We start from the raw sequence: 22,758 nt of genomic DNA on the forward strand, positions 1-22,758 counted from the left end.
AATACAAGGTAGAGGAGCAGCGTGGCTTAGTGGAAAGAGCCCAGGCTTGGAAGTCAGAGGTTGTGGGTTCTAATCCCGGCTCCGCCACTTATCAGCTGTGTGATTTTGGGCAAGTCACTTAACTTCTCTGTGCCTCGGTTACCTCATCTGTAAAATGGGGATTAAGACTGCGAGCCCCACACGGGACAACCTGATTTCCTTGTATCTACCCCAGTGCTTAGAACAGTGCTTGGCACATAGTAAGCGCTTAACGAATACCATCCTCATCATCATGGTAATCAGGTTGGATACAGTCCATGTCCCACATGGGGCTCACGGTCTTAATCCTCATTTTACATTTGAGGTAACTGAGGCATAGAGAAGTTACGTCACTTGCCCGAGGTCACACAGCAGACAAGGAGTGGAGTCGGGATTAGAACATAGCTGTTTCTGATTCCCATGCACATGTTCTAATTACTTGGCCACGCTGCTCTTCTTCTCTTCCTCCCTTCAAAGCCCTACTGAGAGCTCACCTCCTCCAGGAGGCCTTCCCAGACTGAGCCCCCTTTTTCCTCTCCTCCTCCCCATCCCTCTCACCCTACCTCTTTCCCCTCCCCACAGCACTTGTATATGTATTTGTACAGATTTATTACTCTATTTATTTTACTTGTACATATTTACTATTCTATTTATTTTGTTAATGAGAAGCAGCGTGGCTCAGTGGAAAGAGCCCGGGCTTTGGGGTCAGAGGTCATGGGTTCAAATCTCGGCTCCGCCAATTGTCAGTTGTGTGACTTTGGGCAAGTCACTTAACTTCTCTGTGCCTCAGTTACTTCATCTGTAAAATGGGGCTGAAGATCGTGAGCCCGCCATGGGACAACCTGGTCACTTTGTAACCTCCTCAGAGCTTAAAACAGTGCTTTGCACATAGTAAGCGCTTAATAATGTCATTATTATTATTATTATTATATAGCTTTAATTCTATTTGTTCTGACTATTTTGACACCTGTCTGCATGTTTTGTTTTGTTGTCTGTCTCCCCCTTTTAGACTGTGAGCCTGTTACTGGGTAGGGACCGTCTCTGTATGTTGCCGACTTGTACTTCCCAAGTGCTTAGTACAATGTTCTGCACAAAGTAAGCGCTCAATAAATACAATTGAATGAATGAATGAATTTGAAACCAAGAAGCTGGATGAACCAAAATATTGCTGCTGGGAAACCAGGACAGAACGGGAGAGAAAGCCTGTCCTCAGTGGCACCCACACAACCATCCAACTACCGAATCTGGCAAGGAACCAAACAGTCAATCCCGTGCTGGATCAGGCACGTCCTAGTGGGCCGGGTCAAACACTTGACCCGGCCGGGCCATCCTCTCCCCTCTCCTACCTATTGGCCAACGCGAACCCATTCGAAATGGCGATGCTCCATAGGTTGACTCGTAAGGAAGAAGGCTGGGACAGAACGTTAGTGTTTGGCGGTGTGCTCCCAGCATTCATTCATTCAATCCTATTTATTGAGCGCTTACTGTGTGCAGAGCACTGGACTAAGCGCTTGGGAAGTACAAGTTGGCAACATCTAGAGATGGTCCCTACCCAACAGTGGGCTCAGAGTCTAGAAGGGGGAGACAGAGAACAAAACAAAACATATTAACAAAATAAAATAAGTAGAATAAATATGTACAAGTAAAATAAATAAATAAATAGGGTAATAAATACGTACAAACATATACATGTATGCAGGTGCTGTGGGGAAGGGAAGGAGGTAAGGCGGGGGGGATGGAGAGGGGGAGGAGGGGGAGAGGAAGGAGGGGGCTCAGTCTGGGAAGGCCTCCTGGAGGAGGTGAGCTCGTATTGAGCACTTACTATGTGCAGAGCACTGTAGTCAGTGCTTGGGAGAGTACATTATAACCATAAACAGACACATTCCCTGCCCACAACAAGCTTACTGCTCATGATCTCCTTCCCAAATCTTCATCTTCTGCCTGGTTTTCCCATCCCATCTAATACCATCTTTTGGTGCCCTCTACTCCCCACTGGAAATCCAGGGGTTCTCGTTCACTATGCCTCTCCATCACCCCACCCCCTAGCCCTGCTGTTTCCCAACTTATATCTCGTGGATCTGCTCCTCCCCTTCAAGGTGGCCATGGCCTAACTCGGGCTCTCAGTGTGGGGCCGGCCGAGGTTTCCGCCCCCTGACCAGAGAGACGTCCTGACCCCCTCTCCCAGAGAGTCTTTGGGTGGGGCAAGAGCCTGGTGGGGCAGTTCTGATCAATGGACCAGTTCATTTTGAGGGCCAAAGCATCAGGAGACCGGAGTCCTAGTTCCGGCTCTCCCCCTGACCTGCTGTGTGACTTCAGACACATCACTTAACCTTTCTGGGCCTCAGTGTTCTCATCCGTAAGTCGGGGAGAAAGGTGCCTATCTCACGGCGATTTTAAGAGGGAAAAATGAGGTGAACATTGAGTGTGTGGTTTGGAAACTTAAAAACATGATCTACAAATTCCAGGTTTTATTGCTATTGTTCTGTGTCCGTGGGCCTTCAGTGGCAGGAGGCTCCATTTAGACCAGTCTCACCTGGGTCCTGTGAGGGGCTGTTAGGGCCCCAGACTCGGTGCCACTGGTGGCTCTGCCTCTGGAATACCCTCCAAATCTTCCTACTAATCTGCTTTGGCATGAGCGAGGGACTGGGCGGGGGCAGGGGAAGTGGGCCACAAACAGGCCTAGGCCTCGCTGCTGTGTCCTTCTTAGGTTGGGGAAGGTCGAAGGGGAGAGTCCAGCATCGGCCCCAGTGGGTCCCAGCTGCTCTGCCAGGCTGCCGGAATCCAGGGCTGCTAAGGGTGAGGGGGTCTGGCATTCAAACCCTCTGGTGCTCTCTGGGCAGACCCGTTTCTGTCCCTTTCCCTTGGGCAGTGGGAAGTTGGGGGGAGGGAGGGAGGCGTTGAGTACTCCAGGAAGCAAAGTTGTTCTTGCTCATTCCACTTCATCCTCATGGGCTACTCCCAGCACCTTCTCCTGGAAAGGAGACAGAGACAGAGAGAGATGAGAGAGAGAGAGGACCATTGCAGCCCTGGTAAGACTAGGCTGGGGTGAAAGTAGGGGCGGGGGATGCATCCTTCCCGGTTAGCCCCCTCCTCCTTTTCCCCCCTCAGGGCCAATGGCAGGGACCGCGCTGGTTGTGTCCGCATCCCATCTTAACCATTTTGGTCTCAGGGCTGGGGATAGGAGCCCACTCCTCACCCTTCAGGAGCCGTGTGGGGAGTTAAGGGGCTTTGAGAGTAGGAAAGTCTTGGTCAGCCTCGCCAGACCGGCTTGGTGTGGCTTGGACCCTAGCTGACCTGGCCCGGGGATGTGCAGAAAGTTTGGTTTTGAGACCCGGGGGGAGAAGCCCCATTTTAATCAAGCTCCTGTGGAGGCAGCCCTAGCCATGGTTTTAAATGAAGCCTGCCTGCAGTGAGCCAGTAGACTCCTTCAGCAGCCCCACCCCACCAAGATGAACAGAGGGCTCACACGGGTCCTCTGACCCTGGCTTGGGTCTGGGGGTACCAGCCCTGAGGGAGGTGGTGGGGGTCCCTGCTGCTCCCCACTGTGGCAAAACCACTGTTCCTCCAACAGCTGGGGGGCCGGATTCCCGGCAACGCTCACCCTGGGCCTCTGATGAGTCCCGAGAACTTCCGTGAGGTGCTCTGCACCCTCCCACCTTTTGGGTGTCTTCTAACCTGTCACCTCCCGAGTGGCCGGCCCCACGCAGCCCCATTCGGCTTGTTGGCTCCCCAAGAAGTTGCACCCCAACCTCATGCTTGACAGACCAATTGCCATCCGGGTGCAACTCCCAGAAGGGCAAATCCCTGGCCGTTCCAAGCCCCCCGGCTGCCCCTGGGAGCAGAGGTTCCTAGCACACACCCATCCTCCGTGCTGCTGGACCCAGGGCGTGAAATTCTCCCGCAGGTACTTGCTGCCAAAGCCCAGCACCCGGTTCATGGGGTGGTTGTCCACAGACGTGAGGCGGGCGGTGACATCAACGGCGAAGGCCACTCTGGTCCTCAGGGTGCCCACTTCAGGCTTTCCCCGGGTGTTCACCCCTCCCAGGAATCTGTCGACAATGCTCTTGAAGGTGGAGTAGTTCAGCTTCTGGACCACATCCTTCAGGGTGTTGTCTTTCTTCAACTGGGAGAGAGGGCAGGAAGCTGAGCCAGGAGAGCCAACCGCAGTTCACCCATCAACTCCCTGGGCCTGAGCCTGAGCCAGAGCTGGACTACAGCCCTGGGACCCAGGGGGCATGTCCCCTCTCCCGGCTTGGGCAGTCCACCCAGATCTCCAAGCACAATCCCAGCCCGTCGGCTCCTTGGGAGTAGGGGAAGCAGACATAGCTTGGGTAGGGACCGTCTCTATACAGTGCCAACTTGTACTTCCCAAGCGCTTAGTACAGTGCTCTGCACACAGTAAGCGCTCAATAAATAAGATTGATCGAATGAATGAATGAATGAATAGCTTCCCCCTTCCTTCTCCATTCATGGGGAACCTTTGTCCACTCCTCTTCCCCAGGGAGGAGGAGTGTATCTATAATTTATTTATCTGTAATTTATTTATTATATCTGTAATTTATTTGTTTATTTATGTCCATCTCCCCCTATAATAATAATGGTATTTGTTAAGCACTTACTATGTGCCAAGAACTGTTCATTCATTCGTTCAATCGTATTTCTAAGCGCTGGATTAGATCCAAGGTAATCAGGGTGTCCCACGTGGGGCTCGCAGTCTTAATCCCTATTTTACAGATGAGGGAACTGAGGCACAGAGAAGTTAAGTGACTTGCCCAAAGTCACACAGCAGAGAGGTAGTGGCGCTGGGATCAGAACCCACGTCTTCTGATTCCCAAGCCCGTGCTCTTGCCCCTGGGCCATGCTGCTTCACGAATGTGTCTGTTATATTGTGCTCTCCCAAGCACTTAGTAATAATAATAATGGCATTTATTAAGCACTTACAATGTACAAAGCACTATTCTACGCACTGGAAGGGGATACAAGGTGATCAGGTTGTCCCACCGGGGGCTCACAGCCTTAACCCCCATTTTACAGATGAGGGAACTGAGGCACAGAAGTTAAGTGACTTGCCCAAAGTCACACAGCTGACAATTGGCAGAGCCGGCATTTGAACCCACAACCTCTGACTCCATGTGCTCTTTCCACTGAGCCATGCTGCTTCTCTGTGCTTTGCACACAGTAAGCCCTCAATAAATATGATTGAATGAATGAATAACTGGAGCTGAGGACAAAAGGTCCATCCTTTTTAGCTAGGGTTACAGAACAAGTGAACTTCAGTATGTCTCAAAATCTCAGCCTCCCCTCAGTACTTTTTTCAACCTCCCCTCGGCCTCTCCTCAACCTTCCTTCATCCTCTCCTCAGCCTCCCCTCAGTACTTTCTTCAGCCTTTTCCAGCCTCCCCTCAGGCTCCCTTCAACACTCCCCTCAGTCTCCCTTCAACCTTTCCTCAGTCTCCCCTCAGCCTCCCTTCAACACTCCCCTCAGTCTCCCTTCAACCTTTCCTCAGTCTCCCCTCAGCCTCCCCCTCCTTACTCCCTTCAGCATTGGCCCAGTCACCCCCATGGAGCCACAAACCACCCACCCCAAGCCTTGGTTACCTCTTGTTGCAGCTGATCTCCGGCGTATTTCAGCAACTCAACAATTTTCATAATGATCTGGTCTTCGCTCTCTATCAAGGAAAACCCAGTGATTATCTGCTCTAAGGGGAAGATGAAGGAATATCACATCTACAAACCAGACAGGCGTGAGGTCCTAAATGGAGTTCCATTTTCGCCTCCCAGGCAAGCCACATGGGCAGGGCCCAACCAGCGCTCCCAATGAATGAGTTGCTTAGACACCACAGTCCAGGCTAAGGCCTGTATCGCAAGTTCCCACCTCAGGAACCCTGCTGCCCCTGGGTCACCCTGATCGACAGCACCTTGGCCCCGGCCTCCTTTCCTCTACCCCAGCTGGTGTGGGAGCCCCAGATCAACCCCCAGAGTCCAGACTGCAGGGTGGACTGGGCAGCTGAAGTGGGCAGGATATGAGCATCGACTGTCAACCCGGTTGATTCCCGGGCCAACCGGGAAGAGTTTGTTCAGGGAAACGGCTCCCAAAGACCTCATTCCCCCGGGCCCAGATGAGCCCTGGGACTCAGGATCGATCTCTCCATGGTCCACTCTCTAGGATCCAAAGTTTGGAATGGGATGTATCTCAGATTTCCGGATAATTTGGGTTCATGGGAGGGAAGGTGGGGGTGGGCTTGGGGAAGGTCGGGGGAAATACCCTGCACGCAGTAGAGGAGCCCATAGCCCCTGGGTCGGGGCAGCTGGCTGGCTCTGCTGGCAGAGCAGGTGCCCAGGACATCGCCCCGCTGTGTGGAAGCGCGCTGGAATGGAGCAGGGGTGACCTCAGGGACCATTGAAAAAGCAGCCACTTGGGTCGCTTGGGCCCTTAAGCGGTGTGGGATACGTACAGTGACTAGCTGTTCACCCACAGTGTAGACTTGAGACCCGATTCACTTCTCCTTCCTCACCCCAGGGACCCCACTGGCTCCGACTGGGATTTTCAGGGGCCCTGCGACCCCGTAGCTTTGTCCCAGTGCCCGCCCGCCGGTGCCCATTTCAGACCGGCTCTGGTGCCCATTTCGCTTCTTGTCTCCCGGCCCTCAACCGGATACCGAAGGGCAAGAAAGCTCACCTTTTCTGATGGTGTTCTGGGAATCTCCTGCACACCGAAAAACCACCTTCTTAAAAGAGTCCTGCTGCGGCTGGGCATGCACGATCTCGGCAAGTCTGTTGGCGATGGCTACTGCCGGCTCAACCTGTGGGCTAGCCGCCCCTGGAACAGAGAAGCCTCTGGTCAGCCCCGGCAGGAAGAGGCCCCTGTGGCTGTCAGCTCCCCGGGGAAGGGACCGGAGGAGCAACGACTCGGGTGCTGTTCGATGGGCAGGAATTGTGTCTGTTTATTGTTATATTATCCTCTCCCAAACGCTTAGTAAAATGCTCTGCACATGGTAAGTGCTCAATAAATACAACTGAATAAGACCACAGTTTGCAGGGGCCTGGAGGGAGAGGCTTCGGATAGGGGATGGGGACCTCAGGACACCCCTCTCTTCCCAGTGGGTTCAGAGTAGGGAAGGAATCCTCCCTCCACCTGCACCACTGCAACTGGGGTCAAGACAATCGTACTTATGGAGCACTTACTGTGTGCGGAGCATTGTACTAAACGCTTGGGAGAGGACAATATAACAACAAACTGACACACTCCCTGTCCACAACGATCTTAGGGTCTAGAGGGGGAGACAGACATTAATGTAAAGGAATGAGATATAGATATAGACAGAAGAGATGTGGGGCTGGGACCGGGGATGAGTAAAGGGAGCAAGTTAGGGCGACGCAGAAGGGAGTAGCCACAGACCGATGACACACCCTCACGCGATCCACAGTGGAAAGGCCTGCTGACTTCCCACTGGTCTCCTGAAACTGCACGTGCGCATACTCACCTGGATACCTATAGACACCCAGACATGCACATATGGCTACAGACGGGGCAACAGACACGTACACACACGGAACAACAGGCCGACCCGTTCCCGGGCTCAGCGAATCCTGCCGAAGAGGGAATAATTGCCATCGGCAATTAAAGAGAACCAATCAATCAATCAATCGTATTTATTGAGTGCTTACTGTGTGCAGAGCACTGTACTAAGCGCTTGGGAAGTAGTACAAGTTGGCAACATATAGAGACAGTCCCTACCCAACAGCGGGCTCACAGTCTAGAAGGGGGAAGCAGCATGGCTTAGTGGAAATCAATCAATCAATCGTATTTATTGAGCACTTACTGTGTGCAGAGCACTGTACTAAGCACTTGGGAAGTACAAGTTGGCAACATATAGAGACAGTCCCTACACAACAGTGGGCTCACAGTCTAGAAGGACTGAGCCCGGACTTGGGAGTCAGAGGTCGTGGGTTCTAATCCCAGCTCCGTTACTTGTCAGCTGCGTGACTTTGGGCAAGTCACTTCACCTCTCTGGGCCTCCTTTAACTCATCTGTAAAATGGGGATTAAGACAGTGAGCCCCACGTGGGACAACTTGACAACCTTGTATCTACCCCAGTGCTTAGAAAAGTGCTTGGCACCTAGTAAGCGCTTAAAAGGTACCATCATTATTATCAGCAGATCACCCCTCACCCTGCCCTGGCGTCACTCTGGGTGGGAAAATGGCCAGTGGGAAAACTTCTGGGCTGCTACAACGATGGGGTCAGAACCATCCTAGGTTCAGGGGTGAGGCTGGGGGTAGTGGCTGTCCCCCCAACTCAGCAGCCCCTCATTTCTTTGACACACAAAGACCCCTGGGCCCAGGCCCCCTGAGCTTGAACCTCAACTGTAGGTGCTGCTGCAGGGTGGTGTGGAGAGGGGTGGGTTTGGGGGCACAGAGACCCCCACTAAGCAGAGAAGGCTACCAGCAAACCACTAGTCAAATGGCCACTGCCTCCCTGGGGCAGCTGCAGAGGGATGGGGCTCACGCTCATCTTCTGTCTCAGCTCCGCACCAGAGCTACTACCCCATGAGGCTCAAGACCACCGGGACCCCCAGCTCCCCAACTGTACAACGAGAATAATAATAATGATGGCATTTATTAAGCGCTTACTATGTGCAAAGCACTGTTATAAGCGCTGGGGAGTTTACAAGGAGAAGCAGCGTAGCCTAGTGTAAAGAGGCCGGGCTTAGGAGCCAGAGGACCTGGGTTCTAATCCCAGCTCTGCCACTTCCCTGCTGTGCGACCTTGGGCAAATCACTTAGAGAAGCAGCGTAGCTCAGTGGAAAGAGCCCGGGCCTGGGAGTCCGAGATCGTGGGTTCTAATCCCGGCTCCGCCACTTGTCAGCTGTGTGACTTTGGGCAAGTTACTTCACTTCTCTGGGCCTCAATTCCCTCATCTGTCAAATGGGGATTAAGACTGTGAGCCCCATGTGGGACAACCTGATCACCTTGTATCCCCCCCAGGGCTTAGAACAGTGCTTTGCACATAGTAAGCGCTTAATAAATGCCATCATTATTATTATTATTATTATTATATCTCGGCTCCGCCACTTGTCAGCTGTGTGACTTTGGGCAAGTCACTTACTTATCTGGGCCTCAGTTACCTCATCTGTCAAATGGGGATGAAGACTGTGAGCCCCCCGTGGGACAACCTGATCACCTTGTATCCCCCCAGGGCTTAGAATAGTGCTTTGCACATAGAAAGCGCTTAACAAATACCATTATTATTATTACTTAACTTCTTGGTGCCTCAGTTTCCTCAACTGCAAACGGGAATTCAACACCTAGTATCCCTCCCAGTTAGACTGTGAGCCTCACGTGGGATCTGTTTATCTTGTACCTACCCCTTAGTACACTTAGTACAATGCACGGCATAGAGTAAGCGCTTAACAAACACCACAGTGATTATAGGGCAATCAACCAACTTCCTGAATGCGGAGCCCTACAGAGAAAGTTGTGGGTGCTCACGTGGCTAAAAGGGGTTTTCCGAGTGCAGGGTCAGCAAAGGGGGAGGAGATAATGTTTTGTTTTGTTGTCTGTCTCCCCCTTCCATTCATTCATTCAGTCAATCGTATTTATTGAGCGCTTACTGTGTGCAAAGCACTGTACTAAGCGCTTGGGAAGTATAAGTTGGCAATATATAGAGACGGTCCCTACCCCACAACGGGCTCACAGTCTAGAGGGGGGAGACAGACAACAAAACAAAACATGGGGACGGGTGTCAAGTCATCAGAATAAATAGAAGTAAATCTAGATGCGCATCATTAACAAAATAAATAGAATAGTAAATATGTACAAGTAAAATCAATAGAGTAATCAATTGTGCAAACATATATACAGGTGCTGTGGGGAGGGGAAAGAGGGAGGGCGGGGGGGATGGGGAGAGGGAGAGGAAAGAGGGGGCTCAGTCTGGGAAGGCCTCCTGGAGGAGGTGAGCTCTTAGTAGGGCTTTGAAGGGCTCGGGGGGGGTCGCGTAACTAGACTTCTGGACTGTGAGCCCGTTGTTGGGTAGGGACCGTCTCTAGATGTTGCCAACTTGTACTTCCCAAGGGCTTAGTACAGTGCTCTGCACACAGTAAGCGCTCAATAAATACGATTGAATGAGTGAATGAGCCCGTTGTTGGGTAGGGACCGTCTCTATATGTTGCCAACTTATACTTCCCAAGGGCTTAGTACAGTGCTCTGCACACAGTAAGAGCTCAATAAATACGATTGAATGAATGAATGAGCCCGTTGTTGGGTAGGGACCGTCTCCTTATGTTGCCAACTTGTACTTCCCAAGGGCTTAGTCCAGTGCTCTGCACACAGTAAGTGCTCAATAAATACGATTGAATGAATGAATGAGTAACAATAATAGTGGCATTTGCTAAGCGCTTACTAGAGAAGCAGCGTGGTTCAGTGGAAAGAGCCCGGGCTTTGGAGTCAGCGGTCATGGGTTCAAATCCCGGCTCTGCCAGTGGTCAGCTGTGTGACTTTGGGCCAGTCGCTTAACTTCTCTGTGCCTCAGTTACCTCATCTGGAAAATGAGGTAACTTTTAGACTGTGAGCCCACTGTTGGGTAGGGACTGTCTCTATATGTTGCCAATTTGTACTTCCCAAGCGCTTAGTACAGTGCTCTGCACATAGTAAGCGCTCAATAAATACAATTGATGATGATGATGATGGGGATTGACTGTGAGCCCCCCGTGGGACAACCTGATCACCTTCCCAGCGCTTAGAGCAGTGCTTTGCACATAGTAAGGGCTTAACAAATGCCATCATTATTATTATTATTGTGTGTCCAACACTGTACTGAGGTGATAGAAGGTAAACTGATGGGGTGGAGGCTTCTGGGGTGGTCTACTAGGAAGCACTGCCCCCTAGTGCCCACCCTCGCCTCGAGGGGCATGGATTAATAATAATAATAATAATAATAATAATAATAATAATATTGGTATTTGTTAAGCACTTACTATGTACCAAGCAGTGTTCTAAGCGCTGGAGTAGATACAAGGTCATCAGGTTGTCCCACGTGGGGCTCCTGACCCCTCTCTCCACATTAGTTCTCCTTGTTCTCTCAGGGTGTTTCAAAGAGAATCGTGGTTCCCCCCCACCACGCCCACCCCTACTTTTCCCCTAGGAACTCAAGATTGACAATAATAATAATAATAATGATGGCATTTATTAAGCGCTTACTATGTGCAAAGCACTGTTCTAAGCGCTGGAGAGGTTACAAGGTGATCAGATTGTCCCATGGGGGGCTCAGTCTCAATCCTCATTTTACAGATGAGGTAACTGAGGCCCAGAGAGGTTGTGACTTGCCCAAAGTCACACAGCTGACAATTGGCGGAGCCGGGGTTTGAACCCATGACCTCTGACTCCAAAGCCCGGGCTCTTCTCCACTGAGCCACGCTGCTTCTCATAATTGATCCCCCCATGGCTCTCAATCAATCGATCAATCAATCGTATTTATTGAGCGCTTACTGTGTGAAGAGCACTGGGGCTCACAGTCTTCATCCCCATTTTACAGATGGGGTAACTGAGGCCCAGAGAAGTTAAGTGACTTGCCCAAAGTTACCCAGCTGACAATTGGCGGAGCCGGAGTTTGAACCCATGACCTCTGACTCCAAAGCCCGGGCTCTTCTCCACTGAGCCATGCTGCTTCTCATAATTGATCCCCCCATGGCTCTCAATCAATCAATCAATCGTATTTATTGAGCGCTTACTGTGTGCAGAGCACTGTACTAAGCGCTTCTCTGGGATCCATAGTTTGGATTGGGATGTATAAGCAGCGTGGCCTTGTGGGTAGAGGACGGCCCGGGACTCCAAAGGACCTGGGATCTTATTCGGCTCCGCCACTTGTCTGCTGTGTGACCTTGGGCAACTCACTTCAGTTCTCTGGGCCTCAGTTCCCTCATCTGTAAAACGGGGATTAAGACTGTGAGCCCCATGTAGGACAGGGACTGTGTCCAACCTGATTTGCTTGTATCTACCCCGGCGCTTAGTACAGTGCCTGGCACATAGTAAGTGCTTAACAAATACCATCCTCATCATTATTATTATAGTAAGCACTTAAGTAAGTGCTTACTTTCTTAACTTCTCTGTGCCTCAGTTCCCTCATCTGTAAAATGGGGATGAAGACTGTGAGGCCCACGTGGGACAACCTCATCACCTTGTATCCCCCCAGCGCTCAGAACAGTGCTTTGCACATAGTAAGCGCTTAATAAATGCCATTAAAAAAAAAAAAAAAAGAAAGACCACAATTTAGAGTCTGAGACAGAGTCCCAGGCTCTTGGAGATCCTAGGAGTTTCCATTCCTCGCCATCTACCCCCTCCCCGCAGCTGCCCCAGGTCTGGGGCTTGAACGCTAGACAGCAGCCAGAGTGACACAGGTGCCCAGGATAAATTCAACAAGAGAACCCATTTCCACACCTACCCATCTGCTTCACAGTGGGGCCCTGGAAAGAGAAGCCCTGGAAATCCTCTTCCTCGTCATCCCCCAAATTTCTGGCCTCCAACTTCAGCGACTCCCCAGACGGCAGCAATTTGGGGAATCGGAGGGGTGGGCTCCAACCCCCCTGGTACTGGGGAACCCCCTGCTTCCAGGCTGGTTTCTCCAACCTCCTTCCTTGTTTTTCCACTTTCTCCTCGAGTCCTTCCGAGCGGAACATCGGCATGAGGATCCCAGGCCTGCTCCGAACTTCCCGCTGCTGGGCGTAGGCGGCCAGGATCTGGTATTCGAGGCTGTCCATCTCTGCCATGGCGCTGCTGGAGCCCCTGAAACACAAGTCCCCTCCTTTACTTAGCCACGCCTGTCTCCCCCTCTAGACTGTAAGCTCGTTGTGGGCAGGGAATCATCATCATCATCAATCATATTTATTGAGCGCTTCCTGTGTGCAGAGCACTGTACTAAGCGCTGGGGAAGTCCAAGTTGGCAACATATAGAGACAGTCCCTACCCAACAGTGGGCTCACAGTCTAAAAGGGGGAGACAGAGAACAAAACCAAATATACTAACAAAATAAAATAAATAAAGTAATAAATATGTACAAACATATATACAGGTGCTGTGGGGAAGGGAAGGAGGTAAGATGCGGGGGATGGTTCTGTGGTACTCTCCCAAGCACTTAGTACAGCATGGCCTAGTGGAAAGAACATGATCCTGGGAGTCAAAGGACCTGGGTTCTAATCCCAACTCTGCCACTTGCCTGCTGTGTGATCCCGGGCAAGTCACTTCACTTCTCTTAGAAAAGCAGCATGGCTCAGTGGAAAGAGCCCAGGCTTTGGAGTCAGAGATCATGGGTTCACATCCCGCCTCCGCCGCTTGTCAACTGTGTGACTTTGGGCAAGTCACTTAACCTCTCTGGGCCTTTTACCTCATCTGTAAAATGCGGATTAAGACTGTGAGCCCCCCGTGGGACAACCTGATCAGCTTGTAACCTCTCCAGCGCTTAGAACAGTGCTTTGCAAATAGTAACTGCTTAATAAATGCCATTATTATTATTATTATTCTCTGGGCCTCAGTTTCCTCATCCATAAAATGGGGATTAAGACTGTGAGACCCCTGAGGGACAGGGACTGTGTCCAATCCGATTATCTTGTATCTATCCCAGTGCTTAGTACAGTGCCTGGCACATAGTTAAAGCTTAACAAATACCACAATTACTATTATTGTATTGTATTATTACAATTCTTCTTATTTTTTTATTTCAGTGCTGTGCACACAGTAAGTGCTCAGTAAATATGACTGAATGACTGACTCTCTTCCTCTTGCAGTGGCTCCAAGGAGTCTGAGCGGGGGCCCACCCCCTACTCAAAGGCACTCCTATTCCCCACCCCTGTTGGATCACCGCAGGTGCCAACTTCCTATTGGGAGAATTTGGGATCAAAAAGCGGGTGGAACCCTTAAGGCCAGGAAGGAGCTGCCCACCCTTTCCCCCACCACACCTTTGATCCCATTGCTTTTTTTTTATGGTATTTGTTAAATGCTTACTATGTGCCAAGCACTGTTCTAAGCGCTGAGGTTGATACAAGGTAATCAGGTTGTCCCACTTGGGGCTCACAGTCTTCACTCCCATTTTCCAGATGGGGTAACTGAGGCCCAGAGAAGTTAAGTGACTTGCGCAAAGTCACAGAGCTGATAACTGGCAGAGTTAGAACCCATGACCTCTGTCTCCCAAGCCCGGGCTCTTTCCACTAAGCCACACTGCTTCTGTAGCTTAGTGGTTAGAGCACAGGCCTGGGAACCAGAAGGACCTGGGTTCTAATCCCAGCTCTGCCACTTGTCTGTGTTAATTCATTCAATCATTTACTGAGCACTTACTTTGTGCACTTTGTACTTCAAGGGCTTGGGGGAATACAATATAACAACAAATAGACACATTCTTACCCACAGTGAGCTCACAGCCTAGAGGGGGAGGCAGACATTAATATAAATAAATAAACAGATGAATGAATTGCAGATATATACAGATGTATACACATGTGCTGTGGGGATGGGAGGGAGAAAGAGCGGCTCAGAAGGGGGTGAGAGAAGAGGAGAGGAGGGCACAGTGAGGGATGGCTTCTTGGAGCCTTCAATAAGGTTTTGAAGTGGCTTGCTGTGAGACTTTGGGGAAGTCACTTCACTTCTCTATGCCTCAGTTACCTCATCTGTAAAATGGGGATTAAGACTGTGAGCCCCATGTGGGTCAGAGACCGTGTCCGATCTGATTAGACTGTATCTACCCCAGCGCTTAGGACAGCACTTGACACATAGTAACAAATACCATCACAGTTCCCCCTACCTGTAATTTATCTTAGGGTCCGTCTCCCTCGCTAGACTGTCCGCTCCTTGGGGGCAGGAATCTTGTTGACAAACTACTGTACACTCCCAAGCCCTCAGTAAGGATCCCTGACTGAAAGGGTGGGAAAGTCATCATCTGGGGGCTCCCCAGGACCTCCCCCCAACAAGGGGGGTGCTCAGGTCTGGTCCAAGGCCTTGGGTGAGCTGCTGGAAACTGTGAGCCCACTATTGGGTAGGGACTGTCTCTCTATGTTGCCAACTTGGACTTCCCAAGCGCTTAGTACAGTGCTCTGCACACAGTAAGCGCTCAATAAATACGATTGATGATGATTGATGATGGGAGGTGGATGGTCGCCCAGCTGTTGCTGGCCCCCAGGGCCCGGAGAGACAGAAGGCAGTGCTGGTGGGGCTGTTGGGGCACCCCTGGGTCAGTCGCTCATCCCGGTGTCCAGCTGCTGCCATGCGATCCTGGAAGAAGGCCCGGAGCAGCCCAGAGGGAAGCTGCTTGTCAAGACAGGGCTTTCCCCACCCGCTGGGGCAGAGGGGAGCCAAGCATCCTAAATTCCCAGGCCTCCCATTTATGGGGTGATATTTTAAAACATTCTCCTCCCACTCTGTTGTCTCCCACCAGTCCACCTGTCTCCTCCAGCTCCCAGACCCAGCTGCTCCTTCCCCAGCCCTGCCCGCCCTCCTCTTCCCACCCTCGGGTTCCTGAATTCAGCTCAGGAAATCATTAACCGGAGCAATTTTCCTGGTCTGATCACAGGACACGATTATCTGCCCTTGAGGGGCCCCTCCTCTTCCTCTCCCTCCAGGAAGGCACTGAGTTTTCCTCTGTCATTCAATCGTATTTCTTGAGCGCTTACTGTGTGCAGAGCACTGGACTAAGCGCTTGGGAAGTACAAGTTGGCAACATATAGAGATGGTCCCTACCCAACAGTGGGCTCACAGTCTAGGACGGGGAGACGGAGAACAAAACAAAACATATTAAAAGTATAAAATGAATAGAATAAATATGTACAAGTAAAATAAATAGAGTAATAAATACGTACAAACATATATACATATATACAGGCACATTATATATACATTATATATATTATATTATATATAATGTATATTATAGTATATATAGTATAGTATATATAGTATATATTATATTATATTATATTATATATGTTATATATTATATTTAATTATATATATACAGGTATACAATACAGATATATATTATCTCTGCCCCAGGGAAGGATCACACCCTGGGAATAGACTTGGGACCCAGCGTTGGGGGTCCTGGCCAAGAGACTCTGTGGGGGTGGGGGGCTGTGGTGCTGCAGGTGGATGGGGGAACCCTTCTGCGGGGAGAGGGAACCCAATAAGATTTTCAGCCTCTGGCAGGAGCCTGAAACTGCCGGAATGAAGAAGAGGGCAAGGGCGCCCGGGGCAAAACAGAGGCACACAAGGCGAAGGACCCAATGGCAGGCAGAGAGGGCGGGGAATGGGTCTAATGTGCCAGGCTGGTACAGGGTGGCCTCATTACTGATATGGCGATATGATATGATAAAATAATAATAATGGTATTTGTTAAGCACTTACTATCTGCCAAGCACTGTTCTAAGCGCTGGAGTAGTTGCAAGGTAATCAGATTGTACCTGCCCTACAACCACCTCAGCACTTTTCACGCATAATCGCCTGCCGTATTTTTGTACATATCTATTTACAAACTCTACTATTTAGATGTTTCTTCCTCCTTCCTGTAAATTAGGGTATCAGATATCGATTTCCCCCATATGCTTGTGCCAGGATCATATTTCCTACATCTCCCGTATTCTCCTAAGCATTCTGCACCTAAGTGCTCAGAAAGTATTACCGGTTGACTGAATGCTCTTACGGGGGGCCTGGGCCCAGTGCCCCTCCTCTCTGGGGCTATTTGGTGGTGGTGGGGTTCCCATGGTTCCCCCAGTAGAACTCACCCTCAGTCCTTCCCTCCACTCCAGTGGATGCTGGTTAAAATAGTTTTGGAAGGAGGAGATGGATTTCAGGGTGGGGTGCCCCCAAACAGCTCTCCATCCCCTTGCCCCCTAATACCTCACCTCCCTTCTCTCCTTCTCCATCCCAGCCCTCACCCTCCACTCCTCTGCCACTAACCCCCTCAACTGGTCCTCGTTCTCACCTGTCCCGCCGTCAACCCCCAGTCCACGTCCCACCTCTGGCCTGGAAGGCCCTCCATCCTCAAATCTGCCAAACTAGCTCTCTTCCCCTTTTCAAGGCCCTACTGAGCGCTCACCTCCTCCAGGAGGCCTCCCCAGACTGAGCCCCTGCCTTTCCTCTGCTCCTTCTCCCCTCCCCATCACCCCTACTCCCTCCCCTCCCCACAGCACTTTTCTATATACTTTATCCTCTATACTTTATTAGTACAGTGCTCTGCACACAGTAAGCGCTCAATAAATATGATTGATTGATTGATCTATTTTATTAATGATGTGTATACATCTATAATTCTATTTATCTATTTCGCTGCTGTCTGTCTGCCCCCCCTCCTAGACTGTGAGCCCGTTGTTGGGTAGGGATTGTCTCTGTTACCGAATTGTACTGTCCAAGTGCTTAGTACGGTGGTCTGCACACAATAAGTGCCCAATAAATACGATTGAATAAGTGAATGGATGAAACAACTCCCGTGAATGCAGCCTGGTACCCAGAGTCCTCCCCTGGTACCGGCATGCCCGGGGGCACTATGGTTGTAGAGTAGCCCAGCAGCAGTTTGGAATTGCATCTCTGACTACCCTCCATCTGGTACCCAACTGTGTCCTCTTGTCTTGGTCACTTACAGGCCCACATCCACCTCTCTCAGTCTTCCCATCACTCCTGGATGCTGCTCTCCTCTCGCCTGACTTTTCTCTGTTTGCCCCTAACTTCTGTCCCTTTTCCTCAGGGCTGGTCTTTCTTTCCCACGCCCTCCATCTTCCTCTTTTCTGTCTGCTTCTCCATTCCACCCCCTCATGAGATGTCACCTTTCATTTTTGGTTTCCCTTTTCTCCGTTTCCTTTTCCCCCCACCCTCCCTTGTTTCCTTTCGTCTCGAGAAGGAGAGACAGAGATCTCTCGGGACCCTCATCCCCTGTGCCAGTCTGGCACTATGCAAGTGTGGCATGCTGCATTCGCAGGATGGCACACTGGCTCCAGGTGTGCCCTGCTGTGGCTGGAGTTGGTGCCATGCTCTGGTTAGGTGCCACGCTTTGGCTGGGAATAATAACTAATAATAATGATGGTATTTGTTAAGCTCTTACTATATGCCAGGCACTGTTCTAAGTGCCAGAGTGGCTACCCCGCTCCCCACTTGTCAGCTGTGTGACTTTGGGCAAGTCACTTCACTTCTCTGGGCCTCAGTTCCCTCATCTGTAAAATGGGGATGAAGACTGTGAGCCCCCTGTGGGACAACCTGATCACTTTGTAACCGCCACAGCGCTTAGAACAGTGCTTGGCATATAGTAAGCGCTCAATAAATTCCATTATTATTATTAGTACAAGCAGATCGCGTCGGACACAGTCCCTGTCCCACGTCAGTCTTAATCCCCATTTTATATATGAGGTCATGGAGGCCCAGAGAATAATAATAATAATAATGGCATTTGTTAAGCGCTTACTACATGCACAGCACTGTTCTAAGTGCTGGGGGGGATACAAGGTGATCAGGTTGTCCCAAGTGGGGCTCACAGTCTTAATCCCCATTTTACAGATGAGGTCACTGAGGCTCAGAGAAGTGAAGTGACTTGTCCAAGGTCACACAACAGACATGTGGCAGAGTCGGAATTTGAACCCATGACTCTCACTCCAAAGCCCGTGCTCTTTCCACTGAGCCACACTACTTCTCTAAAAAATAATAATGGCATTTATTAAGCGCTTACTCTGTGCAAAGCACTGTTCCAAGCAAAGTGATGAGGTTGTCCCACGGGGGGGCGGGGGGGCTCACAGTCTTAATCCCTGTTTTCCAGATAATAATAATAATAATGGTATTTGTTAAGCGCTTACTATGTGCAAAGCACTGTTCTAAGCGCTGGGGAGGATACAAGGTAATCAGGTTGTCCCACAGGGGGCTTACCATCTTAATCCCCATTTAACTGAGGCCCAGAGAAGGGACTTGCCCAAAGTCACCCAGCTGACAAGTGGCAGAGCTGGGATTGGAACCCATGACCTCGGACTCCAAAGCCCGGGCTCTTTCCACCGAGCCACGCTGCTTCTCGACAAGTGAAACGACTTGCCCAAGGCCACTCAGCAGACCAGTGGCACAGCCGGGATTAGAACCCACGACTTTCTGACTCCCAAGACCAGGTCCCTGAAGGGGAGGAGAGGGGATCCTGTCTCCTAAGGACTCAAAGCTTCCTCCCCCCTCCCTCCTTTCGACCTGTCAGGAAAGAAAACCGAAACGTGTCGGGCAGCTTTTCCCGCTGCTGCGAAGACCGTTTTTTCGGTTCCAGTGTCGAGGCCCACCCGGTGCCCCCCGGGATCCGGGGGAAGGGGGCATATATCTGGGCAAAACCTGCCCCCAAATCTGTGCCAAGGCCCGCTCGGTGCCCGCCCACCAATCCCGGGACCCCCAAACAGAAATAAGGCACCGAGGGAGCGTTCCCACCGCCTTTTCCCCTTTACCTGTTCCGAAAGCAGGCGCCGGGGCCCTGCACCTTCGGCTCCCACGGGGGCAACGACCCGGAAAACTGAGCTCTCCGCGGGGACGCCTCCTCCAGGTTGGCCTCCGGGGGCGGGGCCACCTCCGGGAGGGGCGGGGCCTCCTTCTCCTAATAATAATCACCGTATTTCATCATCATAGTATTTGCTAATAACAATAATAATGGCATTTGTTAAGCGCTTTAAGCGCTTACACTGTTGTGCTTGTGTAACACTGTAAATTGTGCTTACACTGTTCTAAGCGCTGGGGGAGATACAAGATCATCAGGTTGTCAATCAATCGTATTTATTGAGCGCTTACTGTGTGCAGAGCACTGTACTAAGCGCTTGGGGCTCACAGTCTTCATCCCCATTTTACAGATAAGGGAACTGAGGCCCAGAGAAGTGAATCAATCAATCAATCGTATTTATTGAGCGCTTACTATGTGCAGAGCACTGTACAGAGCACTTGGGCAAGTGAAGTGACTTGCCCAAAGTTACCCAGCTGATGACCTCTGACTCCCAAGCCCAGGCTCTTTCCATTGAGCCACGCTGCTTCTCATAGCACTTACTATGTGCCAAGCAATGTTCTAAGCACTGGGGGAGATACAAGGTCATCAGGTTGTCCCACATGGGGCTCACAGCCTTCAGCCCCATTTTACAGATAAGGGAACTGAGGCCCAGAGAAGTGAAGTGACTTGCCCAAAGTTACCCAGCTGACAAGTGGCGGAGCCGGGATTAGAACCCATGACCTCGGACTCCCAAGCCCGGGCTCTTTCCACTGAGCCACACTGCTTCTCATAGCGCTTACTATGTGCCAAGCACTGTTCTAAGCACTGGGGGAGATACAAAGTCATCAGGTTGTCCCACATGGGGCTCACAGTCTTCAGCCCCATTTTACAGATAAGGGAACTGAGGCCCAGAGAAGTGAAGTGACTGGCCCAAAGTTACCCAGCTGACAAGTGGCGAAGCTGGGATTAGAACCCATGACCTCAGACTCCCAAGCCCGGGCTCTTTCCACTGAGCCACGCTGCTTCTCATATCGCTTACTATGTGTACTATGTGCCAAGCACTGTTCTAAGCACTGGGGGGGATACAAGGTGATCAGGTTGTCCCACATGGGGCTCACAGTCTTCATCCCCATTTTACAGATAAGGGAACTGAGGCCCAGAGAAGTAAAGTGACTTGCTCAAAGTCACCCAGCTGACAAGTGGCGGAGCCAGGATTAGAACCCATGACCTCTGACTCCCAAGCCCGGGCTCTTTCCATTGAGCCACGCTGCTTCTCATAGCGCTTACTATGTGCCAAGCACTGTTCTAAGCACTGGGGGAGATACAAGGTCATCAGGTTGTCCCACATGGGGCTCACAGTCTTCATCCTCATTTTACAGATAAGGGAACTGAGGCCCAGAGAAGTAAAGTGACTTGCCCAAAGTCACTCAGCTGACAAGTGGCAGAGGCAGGATTAGAACCCATGACCTCTGACTCCCAAGCCCGGGCTCTTTCCACTGAGCCACGCTGCTTCTCATATCACTTACTATGTGTACTATGTGCCAAGCACTGTTCTAAGCACTGGGGGGATACAAGGTCATCAAGTTGTCCCACATTGGGCTCACAGTCTTCATCCCCATTTTACAGATGAAGTAACTGAGGCCCAGAGAAGTTAAGTGAGTTGCCCAAAGTCACTCAGCTGACAAGTGGTGGAACCGGGATTAGAACCCATGACCTCTGATTCCCAAGCTCGGGCTCTTTCCATTGAGCCACGCTGCTTCTCATAGCACTTACTATGTGCCAAGCACTGTTCTAAGCGCTGGGGGAGATACAAAGTCATCAGGTTGTCCCACGTGGGGTTCACAGTCTTCATCCTCATTTTACAGATGAGGTCACTGAGGCTCAGAGAAGTGTTGGGTAGGGACTGTCTCTATCTGTTGCCAAATTGTACTTTCCTGGCGCTTAGTACAGTGCTCTGCACACAGTAAGCACTCAATAAATATGATTGAATGAATGAATGAATGAAGTGACTTCCCCAAGGTCACACAGCAGACAAGTGGTGGAGCCAAATAAGAACCCAGGTCCTTCTGACTCTTAGGCCTGTGCTCTATCTGCTACACCGTGCTGCTTCTCTATTAAGTGCTTTCTATTTGCCCAGCACTGTACTAAGCGCTAGGGTGGATGCAAGCAAATCGGGTTGGACGTAGTCCGTTGTTCCACTTGGGCCTCCCAGACTCAAACCCATTTTACAGATGAGGGAACTGAGGCCCAGAGAAGTGAAGTGACTTGTCTAAGGTCACACAGCAGACGCGGCGGAGCCGGGATTAGAGCCCAGATCCTACTGACTGCCGAGGCCTGTGCTCTCTCCGCCAAGCAACGCTTGACAGACACACACCCCTTCTTCCTCAGGTACAGAAAACGGCCTCCTGTTCAAGTTTGTCGCCTCCGAGACTTCTTACATTCATCCATTCAATTGTGCAGAGCACTGTACTAAGCGCTTGGAAAGTCCAATTCAGCAACAGAGACAATCCCTGCCCACAACGGGCTCCCAGTCTAGAAGGGGGGAGACGGGCATCAAAACAGGTAAACAGGCATCGGTAGCATCAGTATACATAGAATTATAGCTATATATACATAATTAATATAAATAAATAGAATTATAAATATGTACATATATACACAAGTGTATATATACATAATAATAATAATGGCATTTGTTAAGCGCTTACTATGTGCAAACCACTGTTCTAAGTGCTGGGGAGGATACAAGGTGATCAGGTTGTCCCACGGGGGGGCTCCCAATCTTGAGGCCACTGTTGGGTAGGGACTGTCTCTATATGTTGCCAACTTGTACTTCCCAAGCGCTTAGTACAGTGCTCTGCACACAGTAAGCACTCAATAAATATGATTGATTAATCCCCATTTTACAGATGAGGGTACTGAGACACAGAGAAGTGAAGTGACTTGCCCAGAGTCACACAGCTGACATTTGGCGGAGCTAGGATTTGAACCCATGACCTCTGACTCCAAAGCCCAGGCTCTTTCCACTGAACCACGCTGCTTCTCTATCAATCAATCAATCAATCAATCGTATTTATTGAGCGCTTACTGTGTGCAGAGCACTGTACTAAGCACTTGGGAAGTACAAGTTGGCAACATATAGAGACAGTCCCTACCCAACAGTGGGCTAACAGTCTAAAAGGGGGAGACAGAGAACAAAACCAAACATACTAACAAAATAAAATAAATAGAATAGATATGTACAAGTACAATAAATAAATAGAGTAATAAATATGTACAAATA

The 22,758-nt window shown here is 50.5% G+C and overlaps 1 protein-coding gene across 2 annotated transcripts in view; it reads right to left on the reverse strand.

The window, feature by feature from the left end:
* Window positions 1-2,485: 2,485 nt before the first annotated feature.
* The window catches only part of BCL2L14 (BCL2 like 14), a 37,145-nt gene continuing 16,872 nt past the window's right edge, over window positions 2,486-22,758 (reverse strand). The window contains exons 1-6 of one of the 2 annotated variants that reach the window (XM_038754490.1): window positions 19,450-19,520; window positions 12,456-12,796; window positions 6,698-6,838; window positions 5,617-5,687; window positions 3,878-4,141; window positions 2,486-2,989 (exon numbers count right to left, since the gene is read on the reverse strand). In XM_038754490.1, coding sequence (XP_038610418.1) covers window positions 2,948-2,989; window positions 3,878-4,141; window positions 5,617-5,687; window positions 6,698-6,838; window positions 12,456-12,780 — 843 coding nt within the window. In that variant the 5' untranslated portion in view covers window positions 12,781-12,796; window positions 19,450-19,520 and the 3' untranslated portion in view covers window positions 2,486-2,947. Of the gene's footprint in view, window positions 2,990-3,877; window positions 4,142-5,616; window positions 5,688-6,697; window positions 6,839-12,455; window positions 12,797-19,449; window positions 19,521-22,758 lie in introns of those variants that run through there. The other variant, XM_038754489.1, reaches the window with a different exon arrangement.

The sequence above is a fragment of the Tachyglossus aculeatus genome, chromosome 11, assembly GCF_015852505.1.
Source record: "Tachyglossus aculeatus isolate mTacAcu1 chromosome 11, mTacAcu1.pri, whole genome shotgun sequence".
Taxonomy (NCBI): Eukaryota; Metazoa; Chordata; class Mammalia; order Monotremata; family Tachyglossidae; genus Tachyglossus; species Tachyglossus aculeatus.